The sequence below is a fragment of the Uranotaenia lowii genome, chromosome 2 (genome assembly GCF_029784155.1).
Source record: "Uranotaenia lowii strain MFRU-FL chromosome 2, ASM2978415v1, whole genome shotgun sequence".
In the NCBI taxonomy this organism is placed as follows: domain Eukaryota; kingdom Metazoa; phylum Arthropoda; class Insecta; order Diptera; family Culicidae; genus Uranotaenia; species Uranotaenia lowii.
The window spans coordinates 126,446,685-126,464,540 of NC_073692.1; the positions used below are offsets into that span (position 1 = coordinate 126,446,685).

Consider the following 17,856-nt stretch of genomic DNA (forward strand, 5'->3'; position numbering starts at 1 on the left):
AATTTCTGGAGGTAAATGTCCGTTCATATAAAGATATTTAATTGTTAAAATTGCGTCATGGTTATTCAATCATTCAAGCCGTACAAATATCGTTTCCGTGGAAAAAATTTCAAAAAAAACATTTTTTTTTTTTAGGTTGCCAAAAGGCTTCAATATTCCCTATTAAATCAAGTTTTTGATCAAAACTTGTATCGCATGTCGACAGTCATATCTGTTTCATCCAATATATGTCACTTCTCTTGTATTGACACATGTTCCCTTTGCTTTAGAATGGTTATAATGTTAAGAAGAGTCACAGCTCCTTAAATATCGTACTCTGATATTTCGTATCATACGTTCATTCTGGTTCTGGAATCCACTGCTACAGCATCGTGCAGTGTTAATATCGCTTGATTCAAATTTGGCGTCACAGAAGCTCATTGTAGTCGTCTAACCAGAGCGCTAACTGGTCAGTTAAATAAAAATATATAAAATCAAGACTTTGTGTTCTGAATCTCCTGTATGGTTAAGCTATGATTCAGAGGTACTATTGTACCTATATTTACCTTCCACTTAGTGTGTACATGTCCCTCTTTTGCCCGACTACATTTTTTTTTAATGTATGTCAGAATTTAACAAAGTAAGTTAAAAAAAAGTCCATATTTCCAATATAACGATTAAAAAAAAAGCTTCATTGCTTAAAAATCCCAATGTGGATAGGCTAAATGCCAACTTTGCCATTATAAAATCGTTTATTTGCCCTCTTTGTAGCATCCTGGTTAGAACATTTTCTGATCATTGTAAACTCAAATCTCCTGAATTTTGTGGTTGTGAATCAAAAATGTATGATTCTTTTTAGCTCATATATGCCTGTTATTCGTTTGCTAGAAAGCTTTTATGTACTTTCGCCTATCTTGTTATAAGGGTATCTAATTCTAAGAATTTAAACTAAAATAACAATCTGACATTTTTCACCCAATGTGGCTACAAGCTTCAATGCTTCAAAATCCCTATGTAGATCGGCTTTATGCCCTAAATATTTATTTATTTTCTAATCCTTTTATGGTTTTCAGGTTTCTCAGTTATATGATGAAATCTGTAAAAAAAAAGGCTAGGCACAATTTTCCCGTTTGTTTGGATAACGTGCCGCTATCAAGCCTACCCCTTTTCTGATACCTGATACCTGTGATTGACTCTTAGTGCAGTGTTTTTAAGTTCCATACCTTGGAAAACTAATTTCTTGTGCATTACTGCTAAAAGTGTTATTTGTTTTTATACTGAGTAAAAAAGAATGACGCGGAGGGCATACCTCCGGACAAACTCCTGAGTTGTCCAGTTAATGGCGATGGTAGCCGAGCCAGACACTCGAGAATGGCGGTTTCTTTAACACTCAAAGCTAAGTGGACTATTTACTTTAAATATATATTCATAAATGTCTGCTATAGAGTTCATAACCTCAACGTTCGGTAGCGGAGCTTGAATTTTTTTAAAAAAAAATTCAGCTTATCAAATTTCGTAAAAGTTTGCGTGGTTTGACATGTCCTACAATGTGCCCTCTTGAAAAATTTCATTTGAAAAATAGAAGAAAAATTACCTGTGTAAGCCTTTTCCTTCTACTAAGGTAATGTAGACGATTGACAAGGTACGAAACTACAGGAGAGATTTTTTTCGTGGATTATCGTATCGTGCTTAAAAAAAAACTTAAAGAGTTAAAAGTATTGAGTATTCCATTGTCAAAAAATCTAATTAAAATTATAATCGATTGGTAAAAAACCTTTTAAAAATATATTCACTGAGGAAGAATTCATTCTAAAATAATTGTTCTCACTTTGCTTTTTGTTGGCTAGGGCCAAATATTAAATAATCTGCCATTGATAAACTTAACTGAAATGATTTTGTTTTGTTTTGATGAGAGTTAATGTATAAGTTTAAACTGAGATAAAAGGTGATTTAAGATTAAAAAAAATTAAAAATTAAAAGTTGGAAATCTAGACTGGAATGTAAATTTTAGAGTTTATATGAGAATCAGATGTACAGAAATTTAATAGAAATGCTATTCTAGGTGATCGCACTAGTCAAAAGTGCCTCCTGATCATATCCTTTCACCCATACTCCCAAAAACAAGTTTTTTGCTAGGGTGCAGAGGTGACATCGGTCCCAAAGCACAATATTACTATTTCATCCTTTCTCTCTTTTCCAAACTATCTTTTGACTGCTAGGACGTGGCCGGCGCCGTTATTGATGTTCAAAGAGAGAGCATCAATTTCGTGCAATGAGAATGAGCTGCTATTCCCAAGCACCATTTTTTGACCTTTGCAACAAATTGATGGCCTCGGTCAATCACGAAGTAGCAATCATTGGCGATGTGGAATTAGTTCTACTGAGCCACACCAGCGATCATGGAGCTCGAAATCTTGTTGTCTATATCAATTTTTAATTCAGTAAAAATTTGAAGATTTTAACATTCACAACTAAGACATTGTATGAAAAATTTCGGACTCAATGATTTAAGGTGGATGTGAGTAGTCAAAAAAGCTAAGCTAAGCTAAGCTAATTTTATGTTATTTGTACTCTTTTGAAAGCTTAATCCTTTGCTGAGTTTTAAATCTGCATTTTGAATCTGAATTTCTAGACGATTTCTGAAATGTACTAAAAAAATACAGTTTCTGAATCTCAATTCAAGTTCGGAATTTTATGAGCCACGTTTGAAAGCCCTCAGTCATAAATCTATTAATTCTGAAGTCCTGGTTTATTCTAAATTCATTATTAATATTATTTATTCTAAATCTGTTTTGTGAATCCGTATTAAAATATGAACTCCAATTGATGAATTGGAATCTGAGTTTTCAATTTTGGATCAACATTAAGAAGCTTTGAATGTTTTTATTTTTTTTTAGAATTAATTTTAGGGTTTCGAATTCTAATACAAAACAAAAATTGTTTTTTACATATTCGGGAAACTATTAGGTATTCAAATATTGAAAATGCATACGGTTTTCGATAAACATGATTCAAATTTGATATGAAATGCAAAACCAAATTTGAACCAGGATTCCAAAGCAGCTTTTCATTTCTAATTTCTTATGATTATTCGATCTAAAAATCAAGAATCCCAAACTGGATTCAGAATCCTAAAAACGGGAAATAGATTTACTACTTTGGTTATAAGAATATGGATCCAGAAATTTTGAAATGGGTTAAATTTAATTCGACAGTTAATATTCGGACCTCAATTTTTATGAAAAAGCGGAAAATTTTTGAAAAACTGCAGCAGACTTTTGAACTTGGGAAGAGTTTTTGATATTATGACATTCGTTTTGAGTCTAGATTGTAACACTTGAATAACCTTACTCTATAATAATAATTTGATTATAAATTTGAAATTTTTAGTGTAGAGTAGAATATCTCGCTTGCTGTTTGGGCTATCATGGGGGGGGGGGTTAACCCTTAAACCCCCCTTCCTCATTTCCTACGGCCATGGTAATAGGACTTATGCCATAGTTATGAAAAAAACGTTATATATCTTGATTTCTATATTCAAATTATTGCTTACAATGAATTTCTGCTTAATAATAACAAGTGTTGGTTGAAAAGGTCGATCATTCCTGATCTATACTATGTTTATAGAGTATTCGAATAAAAAAATAGTGATTCTTTTTTTTGTGTTGTTTTTTTTTTAAGTTTTGTAGACTGTATTTGGACTTCTATTTGTAGATATATAATAATTATTTTTTTGATAAAGCGACACAAGTAGTTTGCTAGTGATGGGTTTTTTCGAATATCGCGCTCGAACGCCAATCAAAATTAATTTTAAGCCATTATAAGCCCTGAAAAGTTATCATGTTACAATCCTCAAATTCTCCCATGTTACAATTATCATTTTCCAAGGCCGTTACTTTCACAGTTTCCCACCATCACAAATATGACATCAACAGAAAAACTCTTTTCTGGTTAGAAATCCACGAGTTGGAAATTTACAACCAAATTTAAACGAACTCACTTCAACGTCGTTTTTCCAAAAACCATTTTTTCAGGTTTTTTTTTTTTAAATCTTATCACTTTTGAGAACATGAAATTTCTAATTTTCTTTGTAAACTGGTGGCCACACTATGATTAGATCCCTGGAACATTTCTGAGCCAGTTTTTTCTTTAATTTAACGGTTCAATAAACAAGTCGCTTTACAAAAAGCCTTCAAGCTGATCCTGGAAAATGCCGCTGACAAATTAATTCGCCACCGATCGATTTATTCCAAACTCACTTCATAGATCCCGACAATTGCTCAAATGAAAAAATCTGTTTGTTTACACTTTCTGTAGCTTCACAATATCATAGGCCACCTTTATCATTTTTGTGCAAAAGTGATTAACATGCAATGTCGACACTAGGTGGCAGAGTCATATCTTGCGAAGAATCTCATGATTTTTCTACTAAATGTCCTGTCTGTTTGGATGTGATGAAACTTAATGAAAATCTGTTTTCAGAACTGAATTTCCGAATTCAAAATTTGAGCCACAATACACTAAAAATCTCCTATTTTCAATAACATTACATGAAAAGACGAAACAAAATGTGGGTTGAAGTGGAATCCGAAAACAGGTTTCCCATTTGAAAACTTCGATTTTTTTTCAGTAAACCAATATTTTTTCAATTTAAAGTTGCAAATGGCAGCACTCTCTTTTGCTGTTTATTGAAATCAAAAGTCAAAATAGAATTTCCCGAGGCATTTTAGTGTCATCTTCAGCATTTCATTGTGGTTTTTGCAAAAAGTTTTCTTGTACTTCACGCTAAAAAAAAAGTTTTCTTAGATTTCAAAGGCTCACCGGCACAAGACTACACCACCGGCCTAGTATTTGCTCATCTCAATTTCCGAATCGACAGCATGCCTGCTATTGCTAGCCATCTTTTGCCCCTTCTTTAACAGTGTATAAGCGCTGTTTTTTGGAATATTTTTAAAACCAAATACGAAGGTGCGTCCTTAAAAACTGTTTTAAATTGAATGCACATTTCATACTGTTTAAAATAAAAATTTGCTCAAAAATTCATGTGCGTCCTTTACACCGTACTGTCCTTAGCAACGTTCAAAACGGTTCTCGTTTTTAATTTATCATCTGGTATAAGCCAAGCTATTCATGTAGAAACAAATATCATTTCTTGATAGAAAAAAAAACACTCAGCAAACTTAAAAAAATGATCGAAAATTCTTTTAAAATGTTTAATAGCACGATAATAATATCATCTAGGGCTTTCAACTGAAAAGATAGTATTCTCATCATAAAAAAATTTAAATCTATTGTGGTTAGCCTGTTTTCGGAGAACTCAACTCAAAATTTATTTTCCATCAAATTAATTCTAACTAAGAATAAAACACCTTTCAAAATAGATGACGCAATTTTTTTTATTTTATGCTATGAAAAAAGACTACAATTCAATAGACAAGTTGAAACAGATGCTTATCATATTTATGCGTTTAAATCAAAAGTGTACTTACAAAATGAAAAACAATATTTCTTTCTTGTGAATTTATAAGCCACAGTCAGCTGACCGTTGCTTCAATATGAATGACAAGTGGCTCTACGTTTTTGATCTACTCGATCGTAAAAACTTTTTCACCACGTTCAATGAACTGCTCAACTGAACATAAAATTGATCAATCCCAACTTCGGAAGGATTCATTCAGAAACATTCACCGACTTCCACCATAATCCCCCTCGTTCGAACTCCGTCACTGCCAGGAAAAGAGGCAAGCCAACAACGCGGGAAATGACACCATTTTGTGAGCAACTTTTTCTCATTAAACTTTCCCACCCCGACCTCAAAACGGAAACTGTCTTTCTTATGGGACCTACTCATTAAAAATCAAGATTTATGTTGTTGGGTTTTGCAAGTTGGATTTTTTATTGGACAATATTTCGTCCCTCGCATTCTTGTTTTTTTTTCCTCTTTCACTCGCTGTTATAGTTCCTTGTTCACTTTCTCTGACTATGTGGTAGTCGTTGAAGTATTTTTTGTTTGGCTTGGTCACTTGTGTTTCTTCTTTTTGCGTCCGTCGTCTTTCAACGCGAACCGGCTCTGTTTTTGAATGGTTCAAGAAGGTCCGGTCCAGCTCGTTCGCTGCTGGTAAGCTTGTAAGCTATCTCACTTCGGTTGATTTTTTTCCTCCTTAGCATCAGTTTTCCACCGGAGTTACATTGCATTTGCCCAGCCCCTTCGAATGACCTCGTTAAAAAGTAGTTAAAGTATCTTTCCCATTTAAAAAGTTTTTTCCGCCCCGCTTCAACAATTTGTCGAAGAGTGTAGTGCCTCGACAAAAGCGAAAGTCTGCTGCTAGGAGGAAACTCAAGGAGCATAAGCAACAATAATAGGATAGAAAAAAATGGGGCTCATAAGAAGTAGGGACGCTAGAAACACTGCGAAAGGATTATTCCTAAACGGTTATGTCAACTGGAAAACGGGGAAAGCCCAGGAAATGGCGAAGATCCCAGCCCTTGAAGAAAATCACACTTTTCACGCCCTTCCCATCAGGAATTGTTGGGCCGTGCTTGGGATGGACACTTTTTAACAGCAGTTTAATTGCATCCGGAGTTTGAGATATTTTTTCCTGTTGGCCGGCAACTCGTCATTAGGATGATGAGGTCAAAAAGGATTTCTCGTAGTCGAATGAAGCTGGTTTCCAAACTCATTTGGGATTGTCTACAATTTGCACAGTTTTTTGTTGTCCTGCTTTCGGTCGAGTGAAAGCTTAACTTCTTCCCGGAACAGAACCATTATCGTTAATTAAACTTAAATTTGATTGTTACGGTTCAAAAAGTTGTGTTAATTGTATCGCTTTTATAAGACTCAATCACCCGAAAATTACAAAGCGGTTATTTATAGCTAGAAGGGTTTCAACAAGATTTTTTTTAAATTTGAATGTCTATAATCGCGCACGGCTACAAGGCTCTGAACTGGAATGAATTTAAATGAAATTCAAACAAGAAAACATAATTTGCAGATGGATTTCAACATTTTAACATTTCACTTTAATTTTGGTTGCCTTATCGAGTGCCGAATCGAGGTAAATCGAGTGCCGTATTAAAAATTTGAATTATGGGTGTGGATTCTGATTACTGATTCCCAAATTATTTAATGAAATTTAAAATTAGTTTTCAAGCAATCACAAAAAAAATAAATTTAAAACTATATTTGAAAATTAAAAAGCTGAGTTTAGATTTTTATTCTGATCTTTAATTCAGTTTAAAGAATAGTTGAAACGACTCCAAAAATAAGAATCTCGTTTATAAGTATTGATTCATAGTCAGAGCCGAAATAAAGCATCGGGGACTCCAGGGCAATTTTTTTTCACTTAATGATACTCGTTATTCACAATGAGAGTGTTTTTATGATGAAAACTATTTGAGAGAGGTCAATTTGAAAATAATCAGCAGGATATTTGTTCAAGTAAAGATGATGATTTTCAAATCAAATCAATCAATAGTACAAAACTTAGGTGAAATCAGCTGGAAAAGTTTGAATTCGAATTTCAAATCTCAGATTACAACTGGAATGAAAATTCAATACATGAACTCAGTATTGTAGATTGATCCAATTTAGGCAATTGCAGTAGCTTTCTATTATTTTAGATGTTTTTAAAAATTAATTCCAAAAAAAGGGTGTAGAGTAGGGTTACCATACGTACTCTTTTAAGAGCACATTTACTCTTTTTTGATCGAGAAATGTACTCTTCTTTTTGTGAAATTTCACGAAAAATGCTCTTTTTTGTGGAAGGAATGAAATAAAACTTTCTCATACAAATTAACTTATTTCTTCCGATACATAAATATTTTATCCTTATAAATACAAGAGATCCAACCTTTTATGTATTTGTTGCACAACGCTTCAGTTTTGCTTCTTTTGTTGAATGTTTCAAAGGATGGATACCAGTGAAAGGAATCACGAGTACATTCACGATTTCAATCGGGATTTTTCGTTCAAAATTAGCGCCTTTAAGTACGCAATGAACTACTGGACAGTTACTGTCTACTGTAGACAATATGCATAACAAAAAATTGTTTTAATAAAAGCATAGTGCACATAACAAACGCGCACGAATCAGCAATATTGTTTATAAAGAATCGAAAGATAAGCCTCTATAAAAAAAAATTATTTTTAAAATGCATTTTTCATCAACTTTGGTGTGCTTTTTCAGCATATAATCGAAAATTTTGAATAATCCAACTTAAAACTCTAAGCATTTGTCATCTCCATCTTGCAATGAATTGGCGGTTTTGAATAACCTTAAACATCATGGTTTTTGAATAAATGGTGTTTGTCTTTAAAATTTTTAATTTTTTCTCAATGCACTCTTTTTGGCGTTGCAGGATATGGTAGCCCTAGTGTAGAGTGAATGAACCAACATAAATTTCAATAATGATCGAAAAGCTCATATTAATTTCGCGATATTCACATTCATACTAATGCTTTTAAAGTGAGCATTTAATAATTTAATTTTTTTAATCGCTGTGCAGCTTGAGAAAACTAAAAAATTTCAAAGGATTTTCAATGTTTTTCTGTGCTTTCATCATATTGTTTCTACTTTTATAATACCCAGCATTTACCCGGAAACTGGACGGATATAAATCTGGAATGTTAATTGTAAAGTCTTTCAGTTGATTTAGTAAACAAGAAAACATCAATTAATTGCATATGCCTCACAATTAATGGAAAAATTCCATGTTATTTGCAAAACGTTTGTAGTTAATGAAAATTAAAGTGATTTTCTTTATTATACCTATTCTGTATTGCACATTTTCTTTCCGAAACTGAAAGTAAGCGTTAATTTGAAATTTCGAAAAATCTAAAAAAAATGATTTTGACACCGTTAAAAATATAATATGATTTGATTGTGGAGAAAATATTTCATAACAGAAACATCATGCTCGAATCATTGGAAGCTTCTAAAATATTATCATTATTCATTATTCAATAAATAAGAGAAATTGATATTGTATTTATTGTTGGGTTAAAAAGGGGTTGGATGCTTAGGTTTTCAAAGTGATGAAATGTACCAAATTACGGTATGGTTAAAAAAATTCTTATGAGGCTTACTTATTTTTAATAACTTAATCTTAGGGCTGCCATCCATCCCGCAAAAGCGGGACATGTCCCGCATTTTTCTCAAAGTGTCCCGCTTTTTTCGGAGAAAATTTTTGTATTAGACTCAACTTTCTCCGATCCCTCCACACAAATAGTTGGTCAGTGCTAGATGAAAACGCTTCTTATAAAGTCTCACCTCGATAATTTTCAGCTCCTGTCATTTTTTTTCTAATCTTTTTTATCCATCTATGATTTTTAAAACTAGGAATGTTCTTACTTAAAGAATAAGACATTCACCGATATGACTTTAAAAATTTAATGAAACTTTTACGAAATTTCACTGACTTATAATGGAAAAACTTAAATTTAGCCACTATTTAAATTCCTTGGTTCAACACAGAATACCATTCAAATTTTATGTTTTTTTGTATTTTTTTCTTTGAAATTAGCAGCATTTTTGCAAAGTTTATATAATACAAGATTGAACAACTCGTTAAGTTTTCAGCATTTAATGTTAAGATTTTTTTTCCAGACATATCCGAACCGAGCAAATCCGGTCAATTCTAAATCCGGTCTAAAATCCTGGCAAAATTCGGGCATTTGATTTCAAAATTTGTCACAACCGGGCGAATTTTGTCACAACCACAAATTATTCAATTAAAATAAAAAAGAATACATTTGAAAATATTTTTTCCTAATCAAAACACATCAGCAGATTTTGAATCGTGTTTTGGGCTTCCGAAAAACTGTTCATGATTATTTGGATAAAATTTTTTCAAAAAAAATTTTTGTTTTCGTGAAAATACAAATTATTACAACTTAATTTAAGTTGTTTTTGTTCAATTTTAGAAATAAAGTGAAAAAATTTGTTCAAAATCCAGGCTTTTTCTAGAAACTCCGAGAAACCGGTCCGAACCGAACTTTTCCTAAAGTTTGTGTCAAATATCCCTGTTAGTCCGGGTAAAATCGAGCAATATGGCAAGCTTATCTTAGCATCACTGTTACAATCTGGTTCAGTTGAGCGTTTTTTGAGTACGTTCTAGCCAGGTTCTAAAGATGTTAATAATTTCCGATTGAAATAAATTTTTTTTCTTAAGTTGCTTCCAAATGATGATGGCTCCAGATCTTGAAAGAAAAGCTCAAGCAAAAAGTTAAATTCAGAATAAAAAAGACAGGATATCGAGCGAAAAAATATATTTAAAATCAAATATGAAAAAATAAAAAAAAATAAAATGACTTAAATTGAATAAACTTGGTAGATGATTAAAAACGGCTGTTAAAAAATTTAGAAACTGTATTTAAATTTCGGATTTTAATTACTTCAAACTACAACATTTTCGACTAGAGTGTTCGCAGTTTGATGAAAGTTTTCTTGAGAATTCAATTTTTTATCCATATTTTGTTACTTCCTATGAACTTTTTCAGCTTAAGAAACATTCACTTATGTATGTACAGGAATGGTCATAAAAATGAGGTTTTTAAGAGTTTCTGAAATGTCCCGCTTTTTTTAGCAATGTACCGCTTTTTTCCGTGAAATGTCCCGCTTTTTTCTGAAAGTATCTGGTAAGCCTAATTTATCTAATTTTTTATCTTTTCTGGAGTTTGAAAAAACGATTTGTAAGCTGCTGATGTGTTTCGATAAAAAAAAACAATGAAAATTTAAAGTGTTTTTGTAACTTTCTTAAAGATTTTCGTTTCGCATAATTACAGAATTCTGCTTAAATTCGTTCGTGTGTTAGAAAATTCGAAATCAAATGACTTTGTCAGGTTTAAAAAAAAAATTAAGCTGATTTGCTCAGCCACTGGAAATTCAGGAAAAAAATCTGCAAGTCTTACTCTAGAGAGTACCTTCAAATTATATTGAAGAGAAACTTTTCAAAATATTATTAAACGGGGGTCCCTTACCTTTTTTATTTTTTTCCTGGGTAAGCCCTTCTAAGCCTGAGGCCCTGAACAATTGCCCCTTTGTTAAGAGTTCTTTTTCTTAACCTTATTCAAATTATGATGAAGCATTTAATTTCTAATAATGCAATTCGAAACTGTTTTTAATTTTTATTTCTATTTCAGATTTAGGATTCGCTTTTTTTTGCTATAATGTTGATTTCAGTGTTTATGAAGGTAGGGGAATAATTTTAACTTTTGAATTCTGATTCTTATTTGAAAGTTAATTCTTCAAAAATAGTTATAGAAAATTAAATAATATGAGTGACTAACGACACCGACAAAAAAATCCTAAGTGATTTTTTCCTTCATCTAAACTTACTATCTGAGAAATAAGGCAACTTTTACTGTCTATCTTATCGAGAACGACTATCACATTGAGAATTGTCATTTAATTTTATCCGAAAGGCCAAAAGTTACATGAGATAATCATTTTAAACCGTTTGCTAAAAAGCGTTATCGATTGCATTGTATGAACTTTTAAGGTATGTATGTATGTTGGTAATCCACCATGGGTGCACGGATTCACCGCAGTTTCTGTCAAAGTATGGGTTCAGATGCATTCCTTAGATTATTAGGTTCGACAAATCTCTAATGCAGCGCGCCACCTTACCCGGACCCCATGGCTTCGTATGAACTGTTATGTGGTGAATGTATTGCGTGTGTTGATGTAGGTATATTTTGGAAGAACGAATCAATCAGGTGGGCTAGTTTACTTACAGGTATTTCGGCATCCGTGTATATACCTGGCCAGCTGGCAACTGATTGAACATTCCAATTATATAGTCAGTTATATAATGAAACACATCTTACCTGTCGGCCCCCGCTTATGGGATTTGAACCCAAAAGTTTTTCTTGCCGATACCGGGAATCGAACCCAGTACGCCTGGCGTACCAATACCAGACTCGCGCCAGCCTATCCACTAGACCACATCGGCGCTCTGCATTGTATGAACTTTTAAGGTGACTCAATTATCAGTAAAGCATTGCGTTTTTTTCTGAAATGATATGACTGATTTGTTTTTATTAAAAGTTTGTTCGGATAATTAAAAGAAATCCTCAAAGCAGCCTTGGTAGTAAATCAGCTAGAAGCTAAAATTTAATGTGTTTGGTTAGTTCTACTGTTTCAACAAATATTTGATTAGAGTTTACATTTGCTTGGTGTTCTTACTCCGGCGTTTGCAAATGGATATGAAAAACTACGCCTTTCGAGTATCTTTTCGAAACCATGATTTGCATATTATAGTAACTTAGGCTAATGAAATAAGAACTTCAGAATTTTTAATTACAATTCAATAGTCGAATTTAGTTTCCAGCAGTTCGGGACTGATGTTCTTAGCTCTAAGGTTAGCTTCCGATACTCTGACGTGGTACCAATAGTCCTTAAAATAATTTTAATACACTTACAGTTTCAACAAACATGAAATGTTCTTATTTTTGTTATTATCAATCCCGCAACTGATAGACTCTCGGTAAAACTGATAAATAATAATGAATTATTCTTCACAACGCACGCTACCAGTTAGAAATTTTCTTCCCGCTTGTTTACAAATCTCGCGTGAGCTTTCATTCCGTTGTATGAAACATCTCAAGAATTCACAGAAAACAGCTGCAAAAGTTATGAAAATAACTTTGAAATTTATATTTCTCTGATAGAAAATATTGTCCAGGCTTAAAAAATCTGAATGGAAAGAAGATGCGACTAAATCATGTCAGTTTTTGTATTTTTTCATAATAAAACCTTTGGTTTACATTTTGTTTCATACGATGCAATAAACGCTCACACGAGAACTAAGTGTACTCTTCTTTTTAACTGTAGCTTGCAAGCTCACATTTCCACGGGCTCACCCAGACGCACAGTTTGTACACGCTCAACAGTCCCTCACCAGTAAACCTTGTCCGGATCTACTGTCTGGAGCCACCGGATCGCCGTTACTACCAGTTTCAACTTGAAACTGTTGGTAACGCTGATCAGGTGGCTCCATACAGTGGATCAGGACCAAGTTCACGGGTTGGGGATATTTGAGCGTGTAAAAAAAAAAACTTGAAACCTTCAACCATTGCATGAAGAGCGACACTCTCTGGACCCACCGTCTGGACTTCTTCAGCAATACTAGCAATCTTTATTTTAGTGTTAGATTTGCCTTCAAAAACATCGCCCAATGTGCGCAGTAATGTACATTCGTCTCGGGATATGATGGATTGTTCGACGATTTCTCATACCCATGGCTTCGTGTCGATTTCCGTCTACCACCTACACAAAATATCCTTTCTTGAGAGCTCCGAAGATCCACTTGAACAGCGCCTTGATAACCATGGACTGGTTATACACTTGCCTTTCCAACGTGATACGACAAATCTGGCAGTGCTGGATATTACTAGTATGGCTGAAGAAGTCCAGACGGTGGCTCCAGAGAAAGTCGTTCTTCATGAAATGGTTGAAAGATTCAATTTTTTTGACACGCTCAACAGCCCCTCATCCGTAAACCTGGGTCGTATCCACACTTTGGAGCCACCAGATCAGCGTTACCATCAGTTTCAAGTTGAAACTGGTAATAACGCTAATCCGGTGGCTCCAGAGAGTGGATCTGGATCAGGTTCACGGGTGGGGGATTAATGAGCATGTAAAAAAAACTTGAAATGTTCAATCATTGCATTATGACTGTGGCACTCTCTGGAGCCACAGTCTGGACTTCTTCAGCAATACTTGCAATCTCTAAGACTGCCAGATTTGTTGTCCCACCTCCAAAAACACCGCTTGATCTGCGCATTAATACACGTCCGTCTCGGGATATAATCGGTGGTGAAGCTGATACGGTGGCTCCAGAGAGTGGATCCAACCCAGGTTAACGGGTGGAGGACTGTTGAGCGTATAGTAACTGCATAAATTTGTGGGTTTTTAGGAAAACGAGATGGCGAGATGCCATTGAGAAGGATAGTTCACAAAAATGTCTTACTGTTTATAAACCGATTATGAGCTGCAGGAGTGGTATTTCAAATAAGTACAATTCATATAAATTGAAACCATTAGTATATTTATTTGTTAATATCACTCGCGCAACTGATGTTCTTGTTAAAAAATATGTTAAGTCACGATCTCAACGGCAGCTCGTAAGCTCCCTTTCCTAATAGCCTATCGAGTCACGCAGTATTTACACGATCAACAGTCCCCCAACCGTAAACGTGGACCGGATCCACTCTCTGGAGCCACCGGATCAGATTAACCACCAGTTTTAACCATTGCATATTTCCCGCTTGTTTACAAATTTGTTTACTCTCTCTCTTCCTTAACGGCAGCTTGGTAGTTCACTTTCCGAAGGTCCACGGAATTGCGCAGTTTTTACACGCTAAACAATGGTCTAGTTTGCGTCAAATGACAATATAACAAAAAACAAAAGAATCTGACCGAATTGCTAGTCCACAGTCTTCGTGTTGAAATTGTTAACAATTAACTCAACGGAAAGGAACATTCGCTAACAAATTATTTTTGGAGAAAAAATATGATATGTGGAACATTTTAGCATAAAATGTCCATTTAAAGTGTAGCAAATTGGGCTTTGTATATTTTGTTGGAACTTTCCTACGAAAAACTTGAGTTTTACTGAATTGTACCTTATATTTTTGTGGTTGCTCCACTTTCTAGAAGGTGCAGGATCTTCAAGCTTCAGCCTATAAAACTTCTCCACCCCAATTTTTACGTCGATCTGTTGAGTAGTTTCCGCGTCTATTAAGGATAAACAGACATAACAAGCCATTAAAATATATAGATAACGTCCAAAAAAACATTACTGCATTACAACATTTAACAACGTTGAAAACAATTGTCATATCAAGGAAGTTTTTGAGTTTTGAGTTTGAATGTTTTGACAAATTATTTTTTGTACAATATTTTTTGTAGCCTTTTTCAAATTTTTCTTAAAATTTTATTTGCAAGTTTAATCACCAAATGCACTAGTTTTCAAAACATGTATCTAAAATTTGGTTGCAATGATTTTTTTTACAAAATGTTGCTGATCAATCACGAAAAAATTACAATTTTTAATTAATTCATTTGAGCATTTCCTTATATTAACTGTCATACAAAAGGTTGGCAGAATTTTTCCCGTACGTCTCCAGCCCAAGCGAATCTCGGCTATCTTATCTAAAAACATGGGAAAATCTGGACATTTGATTTCAAAACAATCAACCCAAAATCTGACCAAATTTGGTTAGAAAACCATGGTTTTCTCAACAAAAATCAAGTTTAATGACCCCTTGAACATTTTTATTCATCGAATCATATTAGCAGATTAAAAATCATATTTTTTGTTAAAAAAAACCGTGATTATTTTGTATTATATAGCTAAAAAAAATTTATTTTGAATGCAAAAATAAAAAAAAAATCAAAAACTTGAAAATTTGAGTTTTTTGCCTGGTTTTGAAAGTCAAAGGAATAAAAACGATCAAACTTTGGGCTTGTTCATAAAAATCCACTCAACCAGATAAATTGAACTTTTCCTAGATTTTGTATTAAATATCCGGGAAAATTTGGCTGAAACTGGGCAATCTGGCAAGCTAAGACATAATAATTCAGGAAATTTTGATGAAAGGTTTTTTTTACAAAAGCTTGAAACGAATTCAGTTCAGTTTGTTTTTATATCCAACCGCCATTTAAAAAATAATTTTCGGTCGAAATATTTATTTTCTTTGTTGATAACGGAGGTTTAAGTGGAGGAATAGAGTTAATCTTTATTCGTTTTGTTCGTCGAGTCCTTAAATAACTACTTATAACATAACATAAGCGATGGGCTTGTGATATAGCTCAGTTGGCAAGTCTGTTGTCTCCTGAGCCGATGTCCACGAGTTCGAGCCCAAGAGCAAACATCGAACACAGTTGTACCGGATAAGTTTTTCAATAACGATCCGCCAACTGTAACGTTGATAAAGTCGCGAATGCCATAAAGATGGTAAAACGACTATAATCGAAACAAAAATAAAAAAAAAAAAAAAAAAAAAAAAAATAAAAAATAAAAAAAAAAAAAAAAAAAAAAATAACATAAGCGATAGCTATGTACATTATTCACTGAAGTGATATCCGCACTTATTAGTTTTCTCATTTTCGTGTGATATTCTGAGCTTACCACTCAAAATAACTGGCAACACTGGTGAGTTACCACGAACCTAAATTAAGTTGTTTGGCTTCACAGTGTGATGATGTAAACATTTGTATCGTGTTTACCGTCATCAGCTGTCAGCATCAATCATCATCGCTGTTGATTCAATTGCGAATTGACTCAAAGCATGCGGAACCAAAACAAACTGTTTTGGTTTCGCCGATGGGTCGGCAGATTTCCTTTGCTGAAAACCGTAATTCTCAACATTCTGGAATGTTGATCAATTTTAGTTTTAGAATGTCCAAAAACAAAAAACTAATGGTTTTAAAATAATAACTAGTTTGGGTTTGCTTAAATCAAACTAATTGAGCAAGGACTTGGAGATCATAGATATCAAACCTTTCCAATAAAATTGATATAACAACCATTTGAAAGAACAGATGTTGCACAGTAGGACCAAGATTTTGATAAGAAGAAAATTCTATACAACCATTTTGAAACATGGTTGCATGCTTTGACGGTTTTTTCAAAACATTATTCCAATGCTTGTTTCAACCATTCTCACACTTTTTAGGAGGATATTGAAAAAAAAAATGAATAACTAATATTTTCGGCTTTTTTTCAGTTGTCATTCTGTGCTGCTTTTATTTCGAATATATGTAAACAACTTTTTTATTCTAAGATCGTTCATGGCTCGTAAACATTCAAGTACAATTTCATACTATTCTCCTTTAAAAAAAATCAAACACTCATATATATTTTTATGCAAATGATTCTTATTACTACGGATTAACACATTTCGTGTTGAATTTACAATATAATTTACACTATTATTACTATTTTTACACATAATTGACTGTATATACTTTTTAGCCTGTATGTATTTTTGTATTTCGGCAAGAGCGTTAAATCCCAAAATTCCATGCAAACCTGATAGCTCCAAACAAACCATAACAGTTGATCATATGACTGAAATTTTCCAAGGTGCTTTCTGTTAGAATGCATCCTCCAAATCATTAAAATGGAAAAATATCGTGTTTTTGATCATCTTTATGTACTTATGTAGGAACATCCCACATTTCTAATCAATGCAACATCATTCCTTCTAATACAATTGCAAAAAAAATTGTAGCTGCAGCAGAACAGTGCTTCATCTAATCCGAACGCTCTCAATCCATAATCACGATCATAATTTCCGGGCACCAATGATGTTCCTCAAAATGTGCCTACAGATTTCCCTAAGCGACAGATGAGACCAGGTCATGCACTGATTATTGTTATCGTTCTCCAATCATTTGGCCCTGAAGCCCCCCTCTCAATCGAGGGCAAATTTTCGTTAAAATTACCAATCAACATTGGCTTTCCGATTCTGTCTTTCTGGCATACTTTTGATCGAGTGCAGTGCAGTCGTCTGGCGTTTCGTTTCGAAACCCAGTTGTATCTGAATATTTGCTTATTGTGTCATTGGAAACTCATTTCTACGCCAACATGTCAAACAGTGCATCGAAATTGTCTGGCACCGGGGATAAAAGTTCTCTAATTTCTTTCGTTCTCAATTTTTCTCGTTTCATGTTTCCCACCCACTCAACCCACTGTTTCCGAACAGAACCCATCACGACGATAGTGGGCGGTCCGGATCTGTACATCGACACCGGATCGACGGTAAATCTGACGTGCATCGTACGGCATCTGCCAGAACCCCCTCCGGTCATTCTGTGGACGCACAATGGCGAGGTAAGTAGACATTTTTGAGTAGGATGTGCATACCTA

The 17,856-nt window shown here is 33.8% G+C and overlaps 1 protein-coding gene across 1 annotated transcript in view; it reads left to right on the forward strand.

Moving 5' to 3' along the window:
• The window catches only part of LOC129744036 (SPEG neighbor protein-like), a 523,363-nt gene that overhangs the window by 463,175 nt on the left and 42,332 nt on the right, over positions 1–17,856 (forward strand). Inside the window, exon 6 of the mRNA XM_055736360.1 lies at positions 17,693–17,820. Coding sequence (XP_055592335.1) covers positions 17,693–17,820 — 128 coding nt within the window. The remainder of the gene's footprint in view (positions 1–17,692; positions 17,821–17,856) is intronic.